The sequence below is a fragment of the Hesperophylax consimilis genome, chromosome 23 (genome assembly GCF_061612785.1).
Source record: "Hesperophylax consimilis isolate HC1 chromosome 23, BYU_Hcon_1.0, whole genome shotgun sequence".
Classification (NCBI taxonomy): domain Eukaryota; kingdom Metazoa; phylum Arthropoda; class Insecta; order Trichoptera; family Limnephilidae; genus Hesperophylax; species Hesperophylax consimilis.
The window spans coordinates 11,697,206-11,715,632 of record NC_142858.1 but is presented as its reverse complement, the minus strand read 5'-3'; the positions used below and the strand labels follow the sequence as shown (position 1 = coordinate 11,715,632).

The following is an 18,427-nucleotide window of genomic DNA, read 5'->3' as shown; positions in this document are numbered from 1 at the left end:
AACTCATATATTCAAATACAGAACTCATTAAAACGTCCCAAGTACACACACACTTTACACGGTAACACGATAACATACATTTAAACGCCATATATACTCATTATGGCAAGCAATCCACTAGTTACGAGGGGAGCAGAATATATAATTGCTTTGTAAACAGAATCAAAAATGAAAAAAGTATAGGTACATTTAAAAAAAAAAATTGTTCACTTTTATGCTCAATCAACAAAACAATGAAAGTGAATAATATCGTTATTTAATGTATTTTTGTGTAATGTATTAGTTATTTCTAGTTAAATAAGTGAAAATGTGTTTTTTTTATCTAGAATAAGAACTTCAAAAAAAATGTCGGTCTTTCGGTAAGTTGACTGGCGATGAAAATTATAGAAAATGGTATCTAATAAGATTTTTATTTTGTTGTGACTTGTGATTATTGTTATAAAAACCAATCACATTCTAATGTGATTGGTTACTTACTGCCAGCAGTAACACTATTTTGTTTAGAGAAACTAAACTAAATACATTTGCAAAGTGTAGTAAGTATACTTTCAGTATAGCCCTGTTAAAAGACCGCCGTAAAAATTAAAAGAAAAATAGCCAAACACTTTTCGATCTTCCTCTCCCTCATACCCTTCCCCTTTCCACTTTTTTTAGCCTCACAACATACCACATTTGAATACTTTAGTTGCACTAGTTCCAGTCGGGAGAAGTTGCGCAGTATTCACACAAAAGAAAGAACAGAGTATATTCGAAGAAATATTATTTAAACAATTTAAAATAGCATTCATAGATTGAATTTAAAAACCGTTAGCTGATTACCAGCTGACGCATATCTGGCGTTCTCGGGTTGTTGATGGTTTAGAGAAAAGTTTTGAAATTGTGAAAACTGGGTGTATTTTTAAGGTGGAAATATTATTATTGGGAAGAATTAAAAATTTAATTTACTAAAGTATTCGATGCACTTGGTCGTGTCATGTCTTTCTCGAGCGTCTCCAACTTCCGCTACCATTCTCCTTGCACCCCATAGACATATGAATATTAGTAGACCTGCCCTAAGTGATTAAAAGCGTATTATCCCCACTCCCCATACCGGTTCCATTGGAGCCGGCTGTGCTCGCGTATGGCCTCAAGTGAAATTTGAAAACGTGACGTCATCATTCTTGTGCGAACTATGGTCGAGGCATCATCGGTTCATTTTACGAAATAACACGGCAAAATGTTGACTTGTACTATGAAAACTTGTAAAAATAGATGTGAAAAAGAGAATAAACCCAATTGTCGAATTACATTCCATATATAAGCATTATTTTACTTTATTTTAAGCATATTCACATCGTATAATATGAATCAGTTGTTACTATCACATCGAGAAACGTCTGGACGCGAAACACAAAGCTGGTTGGTTGCTGGGAAGTAAATTATGAACATTTATAAAAGTGTCTTAACTAAATACTTAAACGAAATATTCGACTCTGAAAATGAACCGAATTTTTTTGCCGAATTTGGACTTCGCAAATTTGTCCATAACGTGGCGAGTAATTTGCGCTCCCATGTAAAAATGTCTATTCATTCCAAAGCAGATTTTACTTTTAAGAAGTAAATGGTGATATTATAATGCGAGATGCCTATTTACTGTCAGATTGATTTATTGACGAATCACAGTCAGCTTCACTCCCTTCGTTCTTCAACAGTTGATTTTACCCCTCGCCATTATCTTCTCGTCTATTAATTCCTATGTCTGTGTTGCACCCCTTTTTCGTTTATCATTTCGTTCTCGACCTCTTCAGCCATTCACTTTCATCTCATACATTATCTTTAAACCTGTATCATTTTATCTCGCATTAGTATTTGATACACTTGGTTATGCCATATCTTCCTCGGTTGTCCCCGATTTCTCCTACCATTTACTTCCACGTCATAAATTCTCATTACTCGTTTTACCACAAATTACATCTTACGCTGGCGTCCCCGACATTTTTACCATTCTCTTCATGTTGTATCACGAAATCTACCTTGTTGCCTCTGCCATAGGTTACCCCAAGTGGTTCGCTACGTTTGGTGACTTAGCAGGGGTGGCCAGATTCATGGGGGTGAGATTTGTCTAGGTCTTGGCAGCGGATGTATCTGCCCACTTACTGCGTGACGGGCAGGATCGGAAGAGACTTGTTGAGGGAGACTTTTTGGTTTTAATTTAATTTGTCTCCGTATCTTCATCTCCAGTAGTTTTTGAGCCTATAGTCTATAGGGCAGACGTACGAACATTGCCTTTTATTTATGTAGTTTAGTATAAAATTCGTTCTGTGCGTTTGACACACTTACCATTATTGGTTATTTGAAAACGGTGTAACTAACTAGAGAGAGGATAGACCACCACAAAATTATATATATATGAACCCGCAATTAATAGATTACATTATATATTTTTTGAAACACAATTAATCAATTAAATTACATATTTTTTGAACACACAATTAATAGATTACATTACATATTTTTTGAATACACAATTAATAGATAACATGACATATTTTTTGAACACACCATTATTAGATTAAATTACATATTTTTTGAACAAATTATATTGATATTACATATTTATTCAAATATGTAATTACATTACATATATTTTCAAAACACAATTAGTAGATTACATTACCTATATATTTTTTGAACACACCATTAATAGAAGTCATTCCATATTTTTAGAACACACAATTAATATATTACATTACATATTTTTTGAACACATTATATTGATATTTCATATTTATTCAAATATGTAATTACATAAAATATTTTTTGAACACACAATTTAAAGATTACATTACATATTTTTTGAACACACGATTAAAAGATGACATTACATATTTCTCACAAAATTAATAGATTACTTTTCGTATTTCTGAACACACAATTAATAGATTACAATGCATATTTTTAGAACACACAATTAATAGATTACATTACATAATTTTTGAACAGATTATATTGATGATTTCATATCTATTCAAATATGTTACATATACATTACACATTTTTTGAACACACGATTAAAAGATGAAATTTCATATTTTTGGAACACACAATTAAAAGATTACATATTATATGTTTTGAACACATTATATTGATGTTACATATTTATTCAAGTATGTAATTATATTACATATTTTTAATACATTATATTAATATTTAATATTCATTCAAATATGTAATTACATTGTATATTTTTTGAACACACAATTAATAGATTACATTACATATTTTTGAACACACGATTAAAAAATGACATTACATATTTTTTGAACACACAATTAATAGATTAGATTACGTAATTTTTGTAGATCGTTTTCCGTCTGTCGTAAATGAATATTCCATATATTGTAGTAAATTAAAAATGTGGAACTATAAATATTTTTTCAAACTTCACAATCGTAATTAATATAATCGACTCAACTATGCACCGCGATTGACTGTTTGAGAACCGTTGGCTTATGTTTTGGTAATATAGCTCACTGGTACACGTGTACTTTATTTACGTTTCCAGTGTATTAGTGTTTCAACGATTAAGATATTTTAGGTTATATTTGGCATGTTCGTTAGATTTTCCGGTATGTTTGTAGTCGTTTTACTATGTCGAGTTTAGGGGATTGTATAAGTAAGCTGCATTTGTGATATACTTTTTGGTATCTCTTTTGGTATCCCTTTTTGGTATTTGGTATGTTCGCGAAAGTGTATTAATATGGTAGAGATATTATTTTGTTTCTGTATTTTTTTAAATTTACGTTTTTAACGTTTTTAATTTAATGTGTGTTTTTGAGATAGATTTACATCACATTGATAAATGAGATGTTGCAAATAATATTTTTGTTATTTCTAGAAGTACAATTCTCTTTCTTTTACAGTCTAGAATATACTTGGGTCCACTCAAGGGTCTAAAATAGGATTAGATCCTTGATTGGACACAGTTGTAGATATTAGTCTTATAGGAGAAAAGGCGTTCAGGTTCTAGTTATAGCAAGGTTCTAGCCATTTGGCTAATAATGACTAAGTAAATATTAAAAAAAAACCCTAAGAGGTTCTAGCTAATATTTCTTACAGGGGGTGTACGCATATAAGATAGGAAAGACGAAGCCTTCTAAGATTCTCAAAATAGTTGGTATAGAACAATAGATATTGGACAAGGAAATAATTCCTCCAAGACAAGTAATGTATAAGATAGGTCCACATGAGTTTTGAGATAAAAATATATATTTTTTACTTAAAATAATTATTCTTGTCTTGCTGATAACGACGTTTATCGTTGATGTTGTCCAACCTTCAGCAACAGAGCAACATAATATGGATGCAAAGAAGAAGTCGGTGGAGTCAGACTAGTTTGATGTGCCATGTGACACAAGAGTGAAGATTGGATCCAAAGCGGGATGTTGGAGGTCTTTAAAGAGACCCACTCAAACACTGATAACCGTGAAAATATTCTATTCTGCTTTTGATCCTATACCAATAGCAAAAGTTTTTATTTTTGTCCGACTACAAGCTCAGAAATTATTTACCCACCAAACTTCATTTAAACACATTATCACATCCTCCCAAGCCAGCACATAGGTGTAACTAAATTGTATTAGTGATATTTTGTCTTTTCGACCCAACATCAGAACTATTCATTAAGTTTTTTTTTATAGACCATTATCTAATAATAACACAGTCCAAAGTACTTAATACGAATTGAAACAGTAGAAATGAACGAAGATAATAGTAATTATCTAGCTACAAATTAGCTACACCTGAATAATGCAATGACAGATTGCACAAAAACAAACAAACTAACAAAACAAATAAAACTACATCAGTAATTATTATGATTTCTTAGCAAAGTTTTAACGAAATATATGGTTTATGCAATATCATAAGTTATTCTAGTTTCCAGTCCAAGTCCAGCCCTGATGAATATGAGGCTTTATAAAGAAGTAGTTTCATATAAATAATTCTAATTTTGAAATCCAAAGAAGTAACTTAAATATCATGTACACGTGTGTGTGTTTTATTTTATTGAAATGTGTTTAATTTTATATTAATTAAATGTGTACAAGTTATTGAGTACTGAATCGATTGGTACTCGACGAATGGACTGTAACTTTTTGTAACAATTGTGTTTACCACAAGGAAAAATAGGAGTAGGAAAGGAGGTCTTTCTTTACCTTATGAATGTTGTTGCTTCAATTGGAAGTTCTGATATTTGTTTTGAATGATCTATGGGCGCTATAGTTTATAGATGTAGGTACATCTAGTTTTGTTTCATCACACAAACGGTTTTTGTATCACCAATATTTATTGTTTCACAACATGGACGGTTTTTTGATTACTCTCGATAATATACAGTATTTATTGAATGTATGATGATTGGGGTTAATAATTAATACTGTTTTCCGATAATTACTACGACGTGGCGACAAATGTACAACAACATGCAACGACGAAAATAACTTCGATAATAACAAAAGACACTTGCTTTTAGCCTTCTATTTTTCAATTCTTCTTGCATCTTATTTCGAAAATGATACCTTAAGGAAATGCAATTATGGTAGTAAACGGTTGTTGGAATAACCATAAAAGTGTTTCAGTATTAAACACAAGTGTTATTATATCTTATCACTCAATATTAGTTCCTAGCTTTGCAGATTGCCTGTTCTAAGGAACATTGCAATTGTGTATTGATAGCAACTGGCGTTGGCGATTAGAACTCAAACTTAAATAGGATTCCATTGTTGGTTACACTCAAGTAATGAAACTGCAGAAATTTGAAAGTAAAAATAGTTCACATTTTAAATGTCCCTCATCTTGGTGTAGGGTTAAAATATGAATCAGAAAAAATTAAAATCATTTTCATACTAACTTTTGAGACCCCGAAAAAAAACGATAAAAACCGACGCCCTGTGTAGGCCCACCCTAATATGCAAGAATAACGAATTTTTTTTATAATAATTAAAATTGCAATGCATGAATGTGAATGAAGCGAGGAGTTTTTACCAATACCGAATTGTTTGCGGAACGTCCGAAATGCAGGATGGTTAGTTAGGTAGATTGTGATTCAATAAAATGGCGCAATACCAATTATCCAATTATTTTTAGAATTCATTCGTACGTAACTATTGAGAACCCTGTATTTCATTTAGAAAACAAAAATTGTGAAAGACCACTTAATGTACCTACAGGTGGAAAGATTTTAAAAAATATGTTACCGCGTATGAAGGTACAGATGTTGAATGTCAAGCAATTATTTCGTCTTTGAGAGGAGGAATGTATGGAACATATGGTAATTATGGTGACCTGATAAATCATCAAAATGATAATTCATCACATCTTTAAAAATTCATGGAAAGTGATGAAAAAAAAACTTTATTAACTGGGTCAAGTAGGTTAGGTTAGGTAAAAAAATTTTTTTCATCGATATTAATGACTTTATATCACTTTTTAAAAGTGTATTGAATAGTCACTGTGTTGAGTTGGCAAGGTATTTCTATGATTTAAATTATTTGAATGTCCCTAACTTTTTTACACCTTTAGTAGTCTACAAAGATAGCAGCCATTTCTAGATACATTTTGTTTTACCCACAACGTAGGTACCTAAGTTCCGATTCAATATAATTTTAGTAAAATAAAGTAAAGGGGTGAGCATTAAAATATTTTAATCTATTTGGGGAAATACCGGTGGGAAATAACTGTTGTGTTTTTAATGAAGTTTTATATTCGATACAAAAGACATTTATTTCAGAATCATGATCCTTGAGTCATGAAAAGGGAGTCATTTGTTAATAGTTATAAAAGGACAGAGAACTTGGAAATAAAAGTTGTTTTTTGTTTGAAAATGTTGCTTGTTCAATGATTGAGGACTTAGCCAGTGGATTGAACTCGCGACGCCTGGGTGGAAATCCGACACTTTATCCAATCGACTACAAGCTGGTGAAGTCGATATTTTTAAAGGTTTAAAACAAAACTAAAATATTGTTGGGAAACTGACTCTGTGAACAGTAGAAATCCAAATAAACCCTAGCTTATTGAGCAACAAGGCAAAATTTACAGGTTTCTCCCAGTTTTCTTTTCATTCTTTTGGACAGAGAAATATTAAATTCTATTCTACAACATTATACAAAGCTCTACTAAATCAAACAAAAAAAAACGGAAATGAATATATTTAAAATAAAAGTAAAAACATGGCTGAGAGAACAAAGAGATAATCAACACACAAACATTATTATAACATAAGACGGTGTAAACCAAATACAAAAGTTTAAAAAACTACAGGCCGCCTCAGAACAGGAAACCCTAGAGAGGAGGACAGTGAAAAATATAGTTTTTTTTTGCTGTATGCCTACATCATGTACAAACTTTGCCATTGAGACTAATAATTAAATACATTTTTTCAGCACCGTGTGTTTGTGATTGCACTACTTCATGTTCCACATCACATACCTACCTCAATTGGGGATACCATAAAAAAAATCACCTGCGGCGCTTTTCCTAAAATCATATATATTATCGTATTTTTATATCTATATAGGTAATCGACACATTTAAAATAAAGTTTTTTTTATTTGACCTTTCCAAATGCTGAAGAATATTTTCGTATGTTTTCAAAAGTGGCACCAAACTTAGTATACCTATGGTCCCCTTCACAATTAAAATCCCCCCCCTCCACCGCCTTTTAGACAAATTGCGCCCTGCTCCCCGAAATCAAAAAAAATCTACTTTTAAAGCTTGAGCTAAAACTATTTGTTTTAAAATACGTCTATTTGAACTTCAATTAAGTTTTATTGAAAGAATACACGAAAGAAATGTAATCTTAATCTTTGAAGTGAAAATTAAAACTTACTAAAATACATTCTTTATCAACTTTTTTTGGTGATCGCGAACACACACGCGGACATAAATGCATTTCTCTTAAATTATAAGAGATTACAGCAGTTAATATACGCAATAAATTTCGGTCCTACCCAATTGGGATTTGGCTCTGTTGTTGGAACGGTTGGACCCTTGAGAAAAAGGTTTAATCCTCAGTCAAACCAAGAAATAAAATTGCTATTTCTTTATTATATGAATAGACTTATAAAAGTTAAGTAAAGTTCTATTTTACGGGTTTATTTTTTAATAATAAATGTGACAAGTTTAGAGCCAAATACAGACGTAACGCGTCGTTTCAGTCAGGGCCGGACTGCCGTCTCGGCCCGAGAGACTCCGGCCTAGAGTTCTAATCTTGGGGTGCGGGCCCCGGTCAGGGACGTTCCATATATCAATCTCCTTTTAATCATTTATGAGAAAAAGAGGTGTCACTCAAAACGTTAAAAATTGATGCCTATCTGTACAGACAACTGTACATGTATTATATAAGTTGACATATTATTATATGTGTAGTATCTTTCTAAATCAAATTTTAAAATTAATTTTATTTCTCTAAACACAGAGAAGAAAAAACAATATTCATTATCTTACCACATAAAAAAAGGTTAAGTTGACGTTTTCATCTCAAAAGAGTCGAAGAACTGTTCGGCCGTCCAACCATCTAATCGTAAACTAGTGTCATTTGTTTAATCCCTTTCCTCATGTTTCCTTCAAATTGCAAGCAGTGCATGTCACCATACGGATGTGTCGCGGTCCTTCCTCTCTGCGTACCCCTGCGGATAACGGCGTGATGGTTGGTTAGGTAGTTATCCAAGACAATACTTCAACCAAAATAATTGCAACCTTGTTTGTAAATATTGTAAGAATGTCCTTCAAGCAAAAATAAAACCCTTGTTTTCATTCATGGAACTATTTATGATTTCTGTAACTATCCTAGGAACAATGTTTCATCATTACAAGTAATTATCACAAGATACAGATTTTTAGCTTATTAATGAAAGATATAATAAATTACGATGGGTGTTGCGATCACTCAATCAACAAAAAAAACCCTAACGTGTATCTTTGTCTTTATGTTCCTGCAATCTTTTAATTTCGCTTTGTAAACTTTTTCCTCGAATAATTTCTATAATAAATCCAGTCAGTAGCTGAGTTGGCATCGCGTTCGGGTCCCACCCAGGCGTCGCACGTTCGATTCCTCGGCTGGCTAAGTACTCCATCACAACACAAGCAATACTTTCCGCTTACTGTGGCGGTAGTAGGAGATTTAAAAAAAATATTTTTAGGCTATTCGTAATCCGGGAATGTTTGTCTTTCTAAAAAAAATTAGAAATATATGTAACAAGTACTATTATTAATATCACAAATTTTTTTTTCGTCTTTTGAGTGCTGCTTTAATGTAAGATTGTTTAATCTTTTTAGTAGTAATAGAAATGGTCAGTAAAATAGCAAATGTAAAATCAATGTGTTTTTACTGTAGTGTCCCCTGCCTGAAAGGTCGCAAAGTTTTTAATTAAAGTGTGTTTATTTGAAGTGACCACCCAGGTGAGTATGTTTTTCTGTATCTTTTTGTAAATAATTAGTATGTTTTCTGAAACTGTTTGTAAATAATAAAATTAGATAGTAACTAGGAATTCGCAATGAATTTTTCACAAAAACGGCGGCCAACAAATTTTCCAATTATTATATTGTTATTGTATAGTATTGTGTATATCTTCTTATTTTACATAATTAATGTTACAAAATAAATTCATCTACTTAGTTACAATTATTATCTGATTGCAGTAATGCTGCAATAGTTACAAAAAGCTTGAACATAAAAAACTTTAGTTTTATTCTTTTTCAAATCACAATGTACTTTTGACGTTCTGTATATGGTGTAAAGCTGTATCCACCCTCCGACTCCGTCATCTCCCCAATGCAGCATTCCACAAACACATGTGGCTTGTGCGGTGCACGACGGCGGATCCAGTGGCACGAACATCGAATTGCGAATTATATTTTACTATCCAATGAATGATTATTTTTGAATATTTCAGGCTTAATGCGAAAAATCGATTTTTTATCAATAAATTAATGCAAGCACACTAAAAACTATTTACTACAAATTAAGTATTTATAAAAAAAAACGTAATAATTTAAAAAAATCATAGAGTAACTCTTTGTTACAGGACGGCATGACGAAGGTGTTTTTAACACGGTACGGGAAAGGTTAATAAGTGCTGCCGAACGCCAAACAACAAACAACATTTCCGACATGGCTAATCACAATACGAAACTTGGTTCGGTCATAACATCTCACAAAGATCTCACACGATGGATACCTACTAAGAGTGCGAAACTTGCAATGTTTGTTTTCGATTGCCATCCAGAATTTTACTAACAGTCGAAATCGTGGATACACAATCACAATAATAGCGGACTCTATCGCGGACGACGATCTTGCCTTTACCACCACATCGGAAGGAACAATTTGTTCAGTAGAATATTAAACCGGAATGCGTATTCGTGATATTGTTGTCGATATTGTGTCTTCAATTTAACATCTACTTCTTTCAGCGAATGTTCCGCTCACAGCTCTCTTAGATAGAAGCATGGATACAAGTTACAAAATGTTATTATGAGATGAGTGATCAGTTGTCGTCAAGCATTGTCTCGCAGTGATGTTGTATGGAAGGAAGTCTCCAGATCTGGGGGTAGGAAGAAAGGGAGTTTTTCGGAAAACGATACGAAATCTATCCAATTTTGAGCAATGGTATAATCATACATTTTGTTCAATGGAAGACTTAACTAACAGTGGTTTGAATTTTCAATGCCCGGTTAGGAATTCTACGCATTTATCCACTCGGCTGTGGACAGTATGTTTTAAAGATTTCCGTTTTAAACAATAATAAACTATTTCCGTTTAAGAAAATACTAATGTTCGTCTTAATGTCGTTAGGTGTATAACAATTTATTTTTAAAACTTCCGACTTTATGTCCGGGTTAAATCTTCTCCACAGGAAAAACTAAACCCTTCCACACACTTTTCCACAAATGATCATCTAGTCAATCCACACAATGCAAGTGCATTATATAAGCATAATAAATACAAAATAATTCAAATACAACACATCAAATCACAAGAGATCAAATGGGAAAATAATTCAAATACAACACATCAAATCACCAGAGATCAAATGGGAAAATAATTCAAATACAACACATCAAATCACCAGAGATCAAATGGGAAAATAATTCAAATACAACACATCAAATCACCAGAGATCAAATGGGAAAATAATTCAAATACAACACATCAAATCACCAGAGATCAAATGGGAAAATAATTCAAATACAACACATCAAATCACCAGAGATCAAATGGGAAAATAATTCAAATACAACACATCAAATCACCAGAGATCAAATGGGAAATAATTCACGGAATCCAGATATTTTCATTTCAGAGGGTTCGGCTCGGGAAAACTTCTAATTAGACCTACAAATCCTACTGATCCCTCAATATAAATATTTTAACAAACATTTGACATGAAGATACTCTTGTTATTCGAGAAACCAATAAATAATATTAATACTTCACATTCTTTCGTACTATTACGGCTTTATTAACTCTAATATTTTTTCTGCTAACCGAAATTTAATTTTTCACGTATTTTGTTGATTCATGGCGTTATTTTCAATTCATTTCCGTGGTTGCCATTGTGAATATTTTTTGCTAAAACAACGTTTCGTAAATAATTGGCATACATCGCGCCGCAGTTTTGCAATTATTATAAATATTTCAAACATCATCGACTAATAACAAACGAAATGTAACGCTCACTGCCATCTATCGTCAAGATTATGATACGTTTTTCCGCATTAGCTAAGGTACTGCAAGATGCTATTATCCAAGTAAAGTTTTGCCAAATTTTCGAGTCTTCGCTAAAACACAAACGATCGACCCAGATGAACGAAATCGTGCTATGAAAAACCTCCGACAGGGGGTTGAAATACAAATGAGTTATTTTTTCCTAGGAATTAATAAAACTAAGTGCGAGAAACAAATTGAGGTGTTAAATCCGTATCACAATGCTCAAGAGAATATAATTACATATGTAAAATAAAGCAAATGTTTACAAAAAATTAAGAGTTATTAAAAAAATAGTTTTCTTACCTTTTTATTACTTTTAAAAACGTTGCACTTGAAAGAGTTATTAACGCCATCTCTGGCGATGTACGAGAAGATTTTTAAGTCGCTGCTGTCGTGCGATACGTAGAATATCCGGTAGATGGGGTGGTGCATTAACTCCACGGCGTCAGATTCGGCATCCCACTTCGTTTCTTTTTTCTGTGTGATTCGGCGGCAAACGGAACGGCATGAAACAAAAATAATACATATTAAATATGACATGTCGTGTAGAACGTATACCTGCCACAGTGGCTTATTTGAAACCAGATACTATGATTTATTGTTCTTCGGTCGATAATGATGATGGTCTATTTTGCAGTTTAAGAACAAAAAAATCCCAACAAACTTCGAAGTAGGGTTAATTCAGTTCATTGTAATGCAAGCCACAAACTTTTAAAAAGTTTTGTTCTGACATCTTCTATTTTAATCTGCTCTGGGTTTGTGTATCTGGATAAGCTGTCACTAACAAATGCTGATACCGATAAAAAAATAGAAAATTTAATTAATTATGTTGTTATTCTATTTTATCTTTTCAATCTACAACGAAAATCATTTTTGCACTAAAAGTAGATAGGATATTTTCAAGTTTTTTTTGTAATAAAGGTACATCATTAAGTCACTATTCGGAATGGTTTTTAATCTTTAAGATATTTTGCAAAGTGTTTCGGATGTAAAACATATACCGCCCTCGTATAAGTTGCCCTTCATTCTAAGAGGTGCCGTCTGCTTACTGTAATGCACTGTGCATGTGCCGCCCTACTGGGACGCATGGAAAAACGTATAAAACAACGTATATACATTATATACAACGTAGGAACGTCGTATACGACAGGGCGTCCATGTTTTATAAAAGTGTTTTTATCTTTTTTATATAATGCGGTAATATATATTTTTTTGACGTTAGAAAGAGAAATAATAATTCTTTCCAGTTTGCCTCAAACATATATTCCGGATGCCCTTAGTAAAATCCTCAAAATAACCAAAATTAAAATTTCATATTTTGCGGTTAAAATTTAAAAATTATTTTTATTATATGAACGAGATAAAAGTGAAGTTACAGTTTTCTTACAAATTCCCCAAACAAAATATCGAGTTCTCTCAATTTTTCTACGATTGGAGTAAAAAATAAGTAAAAATGTGGTTAGCGTTTTTGTCAACATTTTTCACATGTGATATTAAAATTTTATCATTTAGAAAAAGTAATGTTTATTTTAAATGCGTACAGCGGAAAGATAATTTTATCTTGTTTCTAAAACAGTTTTTGTTTTATGGAAATTAAAAAAAAGTACATAGCGCAATTAAAATACACAGAAAACATTCAGCGAACTGAACCAAACTGTTGAAAGTACTGAAGGGATCATCTACCATGAAGCAAATATATTCAGTTTTCCCTTAGCGTCACTTGCGGGGAGTAGGGTCCCCCACCACGCGCATTTTAGGAAATAATTTTATTCTGTTGAGCGTGACGTGTGTCGGGCTGCTACTTATGCTTCACGAGTTACGAGCAGATATGGGTGCTAGGTCCCCCAAGAGTCTACTAATGTAATATTTTATTCTTATTAAAGCGTAGCGAAAAAGACAGCAATAATGTTTGCACAAAGTGATAACTATATGATGAGTGGACATTGACATAAGTTACTCCTGTGGTTTTCCATGAAAATAAGGTTAGTTTGTCAGTTGATATTTTCAATAAACGTGGTGTAAATATTACGCGGGGCGTAAGGTCAGAACAGTGAAAAACTAAACTTATCACAGTGGCGTTTATTTAGTTAAAACGGTCTTAAAACAGGCTCAAGGCCGGCTTTACTACACCAACGTTGAACGGGCGTATAAGAATCTTAAATATAGTAATAGTAATAACATAAAATATGTTTTGCCATTTTGATAGTATAAAACCTTTCAACTGATGCACAACTTGCTGTAATTGTTCCCGCTGTGGCTTAATAATTTTGAAAAAACCGTTTCACTTTTCTCCAATCGAAATCCCAACAATACCACAAAAACTAATAATATTTTCTTCAGATACATTTTATATATAGATACGTGTCAAAGAAATTATATTAAAAAAAACGACAAAAAGGCTGTTTTTCTATCGTACCCAAATCCAAGTAATATGTTCTTCAGGAAGAAGTAAGCGCACGAAGAAGATTTGGATTAGGTTGTAGGTCGGTATATAACAGCTAGTTTACTGAGAGGATTTCAATGTATAATCTGCATTGTGGTAGATGAGTCTCTCCATATTTTAAATTTTTTTTTAAATGGGTTAGTCGAGGAAAATATTCGCTAAGATAATTTAAAATTGCATTATGAAAATTAAAGTCTATAGTTTAGGTTTAACGGTTGAAGTTGGAATTTTAAAGGTACCTAATAGTGACGGGACATTATCCATAAGTAAATACCTCGTTTTCTATAAACCGCTTGCTGCCGTACCCGCAGTAAAGGGCTCGGAAAAAGGGGTAGAGAGGTATATATTTTCATAACGTTCCTATCTGAAATACTGATTGTTGCTGTCGCTTTTCATAATACTTTGTATGTAAGTTACCTACCAGCATAATATATTTTACTTCTATTTATATTATTAACTGAAAAGTAACGCCATTGATAGAGTCAAAACTGCAACTTCCACCTTCAGACACGTTATGCCATCCGAATTATTGAATACGAAGGCAATATGGATTATTATTGAACATTATAATTTTTCCAAATCGTTCTAAATAAATGCATTATGATTATATTTCAACATTGTAAAACAATTATATCGGTTTATTTTTGGGGTATTATGCCGTATTGCGCTACCTCTTTATTTGGCCAACGTTTCGGACAGCATTACAGTGTCTATCATCAGAGCAAATGGCTAAAGTAGGAGGTAGTGAAACACGGCAAAATACCCTAAAAATAAAAATAAATAAAAATAAATAAATAGTTAAATCAAAATAAATTTGGAAAACTTATAAAGTACAATTCATTGGAAAACCTTTTGAAGCCTATTCACATCAATGTAAATTCATGGAAGAAGAAGATAATATTAAAAAATCTCAGTGAAACGTAAAACAGAAAATAAAAAAGTGGGAATTGAACCCAGATCCTCTGTCTCACCGGAATACGACTCTCCCAATTGATCTAATGAGACCTAGTTATATTTTGTCATTTGTAATGATCTCATGTTTCATTTAAAGTCCGTCGTCTTTATGTAGGTTTATGTATGTAGGTGTCATGGATATATTATTATCAGATTTTTATTTATTTGGGAAGACTATTTTACTTCTCTAGCTCACAATTTATAATGTGTTTGCGTGACTCTGTCTTTGATTTCAGGAACCATACATATTGCTAATTTCCACAAATATAAAAATAATTTGTCAAAGATTTTGAACCTTCCTTTTCTGTTAAAAAACAAATTTCCATTGTTGTATATCAAAGGAAGAGTTCTTGGAAACTTGAACCTCCCTTCCATTGCAGGATTTTATTACTGTTCATACACAAAGTACCCAACTTAGTAAATACTTTTCATATGTTGGTGTTCAAAGAAACAAACCGAACAATAATAATGTCTTACCTTTTTCTTTTTCTTTAATGTGACACGAACACCGTCAACCGAAATTTCCACGGTTACTTTCTTCTTCTTTATTCCCTTCGCTTTGAACTCGTACTGAAATTCAAAAAAACATCACAAATTAATTATTTCCATGTATTGTGAGCATAAAAGCATTACTTCATGTTAGGGTGGGTATGTTTTTAATTGTCAATTCCATGTGTATCTACCTACCTACTCTTTACATACTGTTTTGTGTAATTTGCTATAATTGGATCAAGTAAAATTTCGAAAGAGAAAATCAGATAAATATTCTTGCCGGGCTTTGGTTTAAAGAATCTTGCAAACATACATAATAAAGGAGCCAGTAAATATATGAGTTTAGAAAATGAAGATAACGTTAGTTGTTCTTAGTGGATGTATGATACATTTAAATTTGACCGATGGGGGGTAAGAGTTGGATTAGATTAGAGCAAAGCCCTGAAAAAGCTGAGGTCCTGGTTTTAATTCATAGATATTATTTAAATTTTTTGTTTAAGAGTCGTTTATGTTGTCTTCAGTGATTAAAAAATAACATTTTTGAGTGTTTCAACTTATTTCTGACTGGTTTTCAACTTGATATTCTTATTTTTTTATAGATTTAGAAAAAAAAATAAAACCACACAGTAGGCCATGGCACAGAGGTGGGATAAATTCTTTCTGGACCCATGTCAACTTTGGATATGCTATGTGGAGGGCTGTTTAAGGACAGGAAGGAGAGAACATGGGCCTTAAATATACCCATCTTGTAAGAGGAAGGACTAAAAGATGCCGGCTAATCATCTCACAACCGAACTATTGAAGACAAGAACAAGTCGTAGAAGCGACCCTTTCTCATGTGAGAAAAATGCCAACCGTATGAACATTTTTATTTCCCGACTATGCACTCAACTGTTGAAGGAATCAATGCCGCTAGTTCCTCGGAGTATCTTCAATAAACACACCTAGATTCACTGCACCGAAAGCCTTTTTATCATTTTATGCTCATGACTGCAAAAGTTTGAAGCAGATTGGCAATGGCAAAAGTTTATTTAATGATAATTATTTATCAAATATATTCCTACACAAAAACGCAAATATAAATAAGGAATAAAAGTTTTGGAAGAATCTAAAAATTATACACAAATTATTTTGAAAGGAAGCAACTGTATTATGAATTTAAACTAAACATTGTCATTTTTAGAGTGATTTTTTAAAGTGATTCGGGCATCAAATAAAGAAGAATTTATTTATTTATTAACGGACATCGTCCAAATAACAAAATAATAACACGAATACAGTAAAATGTAAAAGCCCTCTGGGCGTTAAATAAATGAATGAATGAATTACATAGATCTCATCTGTGACAGAAAAAAAAATTGAAAAATACAGGAATAGACAAAGGTATATGAAAGCATAAATAAGGCAGATATAATATAAAAAAATAAAGTGACAAGTCGAATCAAGTCAAGACTACGCCATGGGTCAGGACCACAGGACACTTAGGACGGGTTGTTTCGGAGAATCTGAACAATTCATCAAATTTCAACGTTCATTTTCAAGTTCTGTGAAAGATTTTTTCAAGTTCTGTTTTTATTTCAGTTTTGTCAAGCAACTAGCCTACAACGATATAAAAACAGAACTTGAATAAGTCTTTCACAGAACCCGAAAATGAACGTTGAAATTTGATGAATTGTTCAGATTCCCCGAAACAACCCGTCCTTATAATATTCCGTCACTTGTTTAGCGACCGGCAAAAATCATTCAGACTTATCCCAAAAAAGTTAAGGTTTTGACTTGAGTTGACTAGTCTACACGTTCTGGACAATGGTGAATAATATCAATAATTTGTCGAATGATGGTTAAGGAAGAGCAGTTCATTATTTCTGAGTCTGTGCGAAGGGATATTGAAGGGAATGAGTTTCAGTAGAGTAGGTGAATCAATAATACCATTTATAATTTTGAAGAAGCAAATGAGGTCATTTCTTTCCCGACGGACTTCCAAAGAAGAGAGGTTTAGAGTAAGTTCAATTTCATAATATGAGTATTTGCCTTTTTCTAATCCTAGCCTCCTAGTAATCCCTCTTAAGAACCGATGTTGAACAGATTCAATGCGTCGAATGTGGCAGCATAAAAAGGAAACCAGATAACACAAGCATATTCAAGATGGGGCGAACCAAGGAGCAGTAAAGAGTTCAAAGGTATTTACGTTTTTGAAGTCCGAAGTGATTCTAGTGATGAAACCAAGTAGTTTGAGGGATTTATTAACGATTGCAGTTATGTGATGCCGAAAAGAAAGTTTGCTATCAAGAGAGACACTGAGGTCTTTAATAGATGTAACAGTTGTTAAGCAATTATTATTAAGTTTGTATTCGAAGACAATCGGTTTTTTTGATTTATAGAAGGACATAATTTTGCATTTATCAACATTTAGTTTTAAACAATTAATTTTACACCAATCATAGAAAGAGTCGATATCCGATTGGAAAAGAAGGCAATCATCGTGATTTATCATTATTTTTAGAATCTTATTGTCGTCCGTAATTATAATTTAGTAAAAAAAAACATAACAATTAATTTCCTTATGCACATTTACGCATAATTCTTATTTAACACTTTCGTTATTTGTGTCCATATATTTTTGTTTGCATAATATGCGAGTACGTGTTTAAAATTTGTTGCAGAAATTCCCATAAGTAGAGTAGGACACCTAAATATAGAAGGCTTTTACAAGTCACGAAGAATATAAGTAACAATAAATGCAAAAAAGTTCACGAGGAACAAAGACAGTTTCGTCTTTTGTTCTGGGA

The 18,427-nt window shown here is 32.4% G+C and overlaps 1 protein-coding gene across 1 annotated transcript in view; it reads right to left on the bottom strand.

Moving 5' to 3' along the window:
- The window catches only part of LOC149412325 (uncharacterized), a 542,116-nt gene that overhangs the window by 74,811 nt on the left and 448,878 nt on the right, over window positions 1–18,427 (bottom strand). Inside the window, exons 4-5 of the mRNA XM_089645972.1 lie at window positions 15,624–15,716; window positions 12,053–12,226 (exon numbers count right to left, since the gene is read on the bottom strand). Coding sequence (XP_089502098.1) covers window positions 12,053–12,226; window positions 15,624–15,716 — 267 coding nt within the window. The remainder of the gene's footprint in view (window positions 1–12,052; window positions 12,227–15,623; window positions 15,717–18,427) is intronic.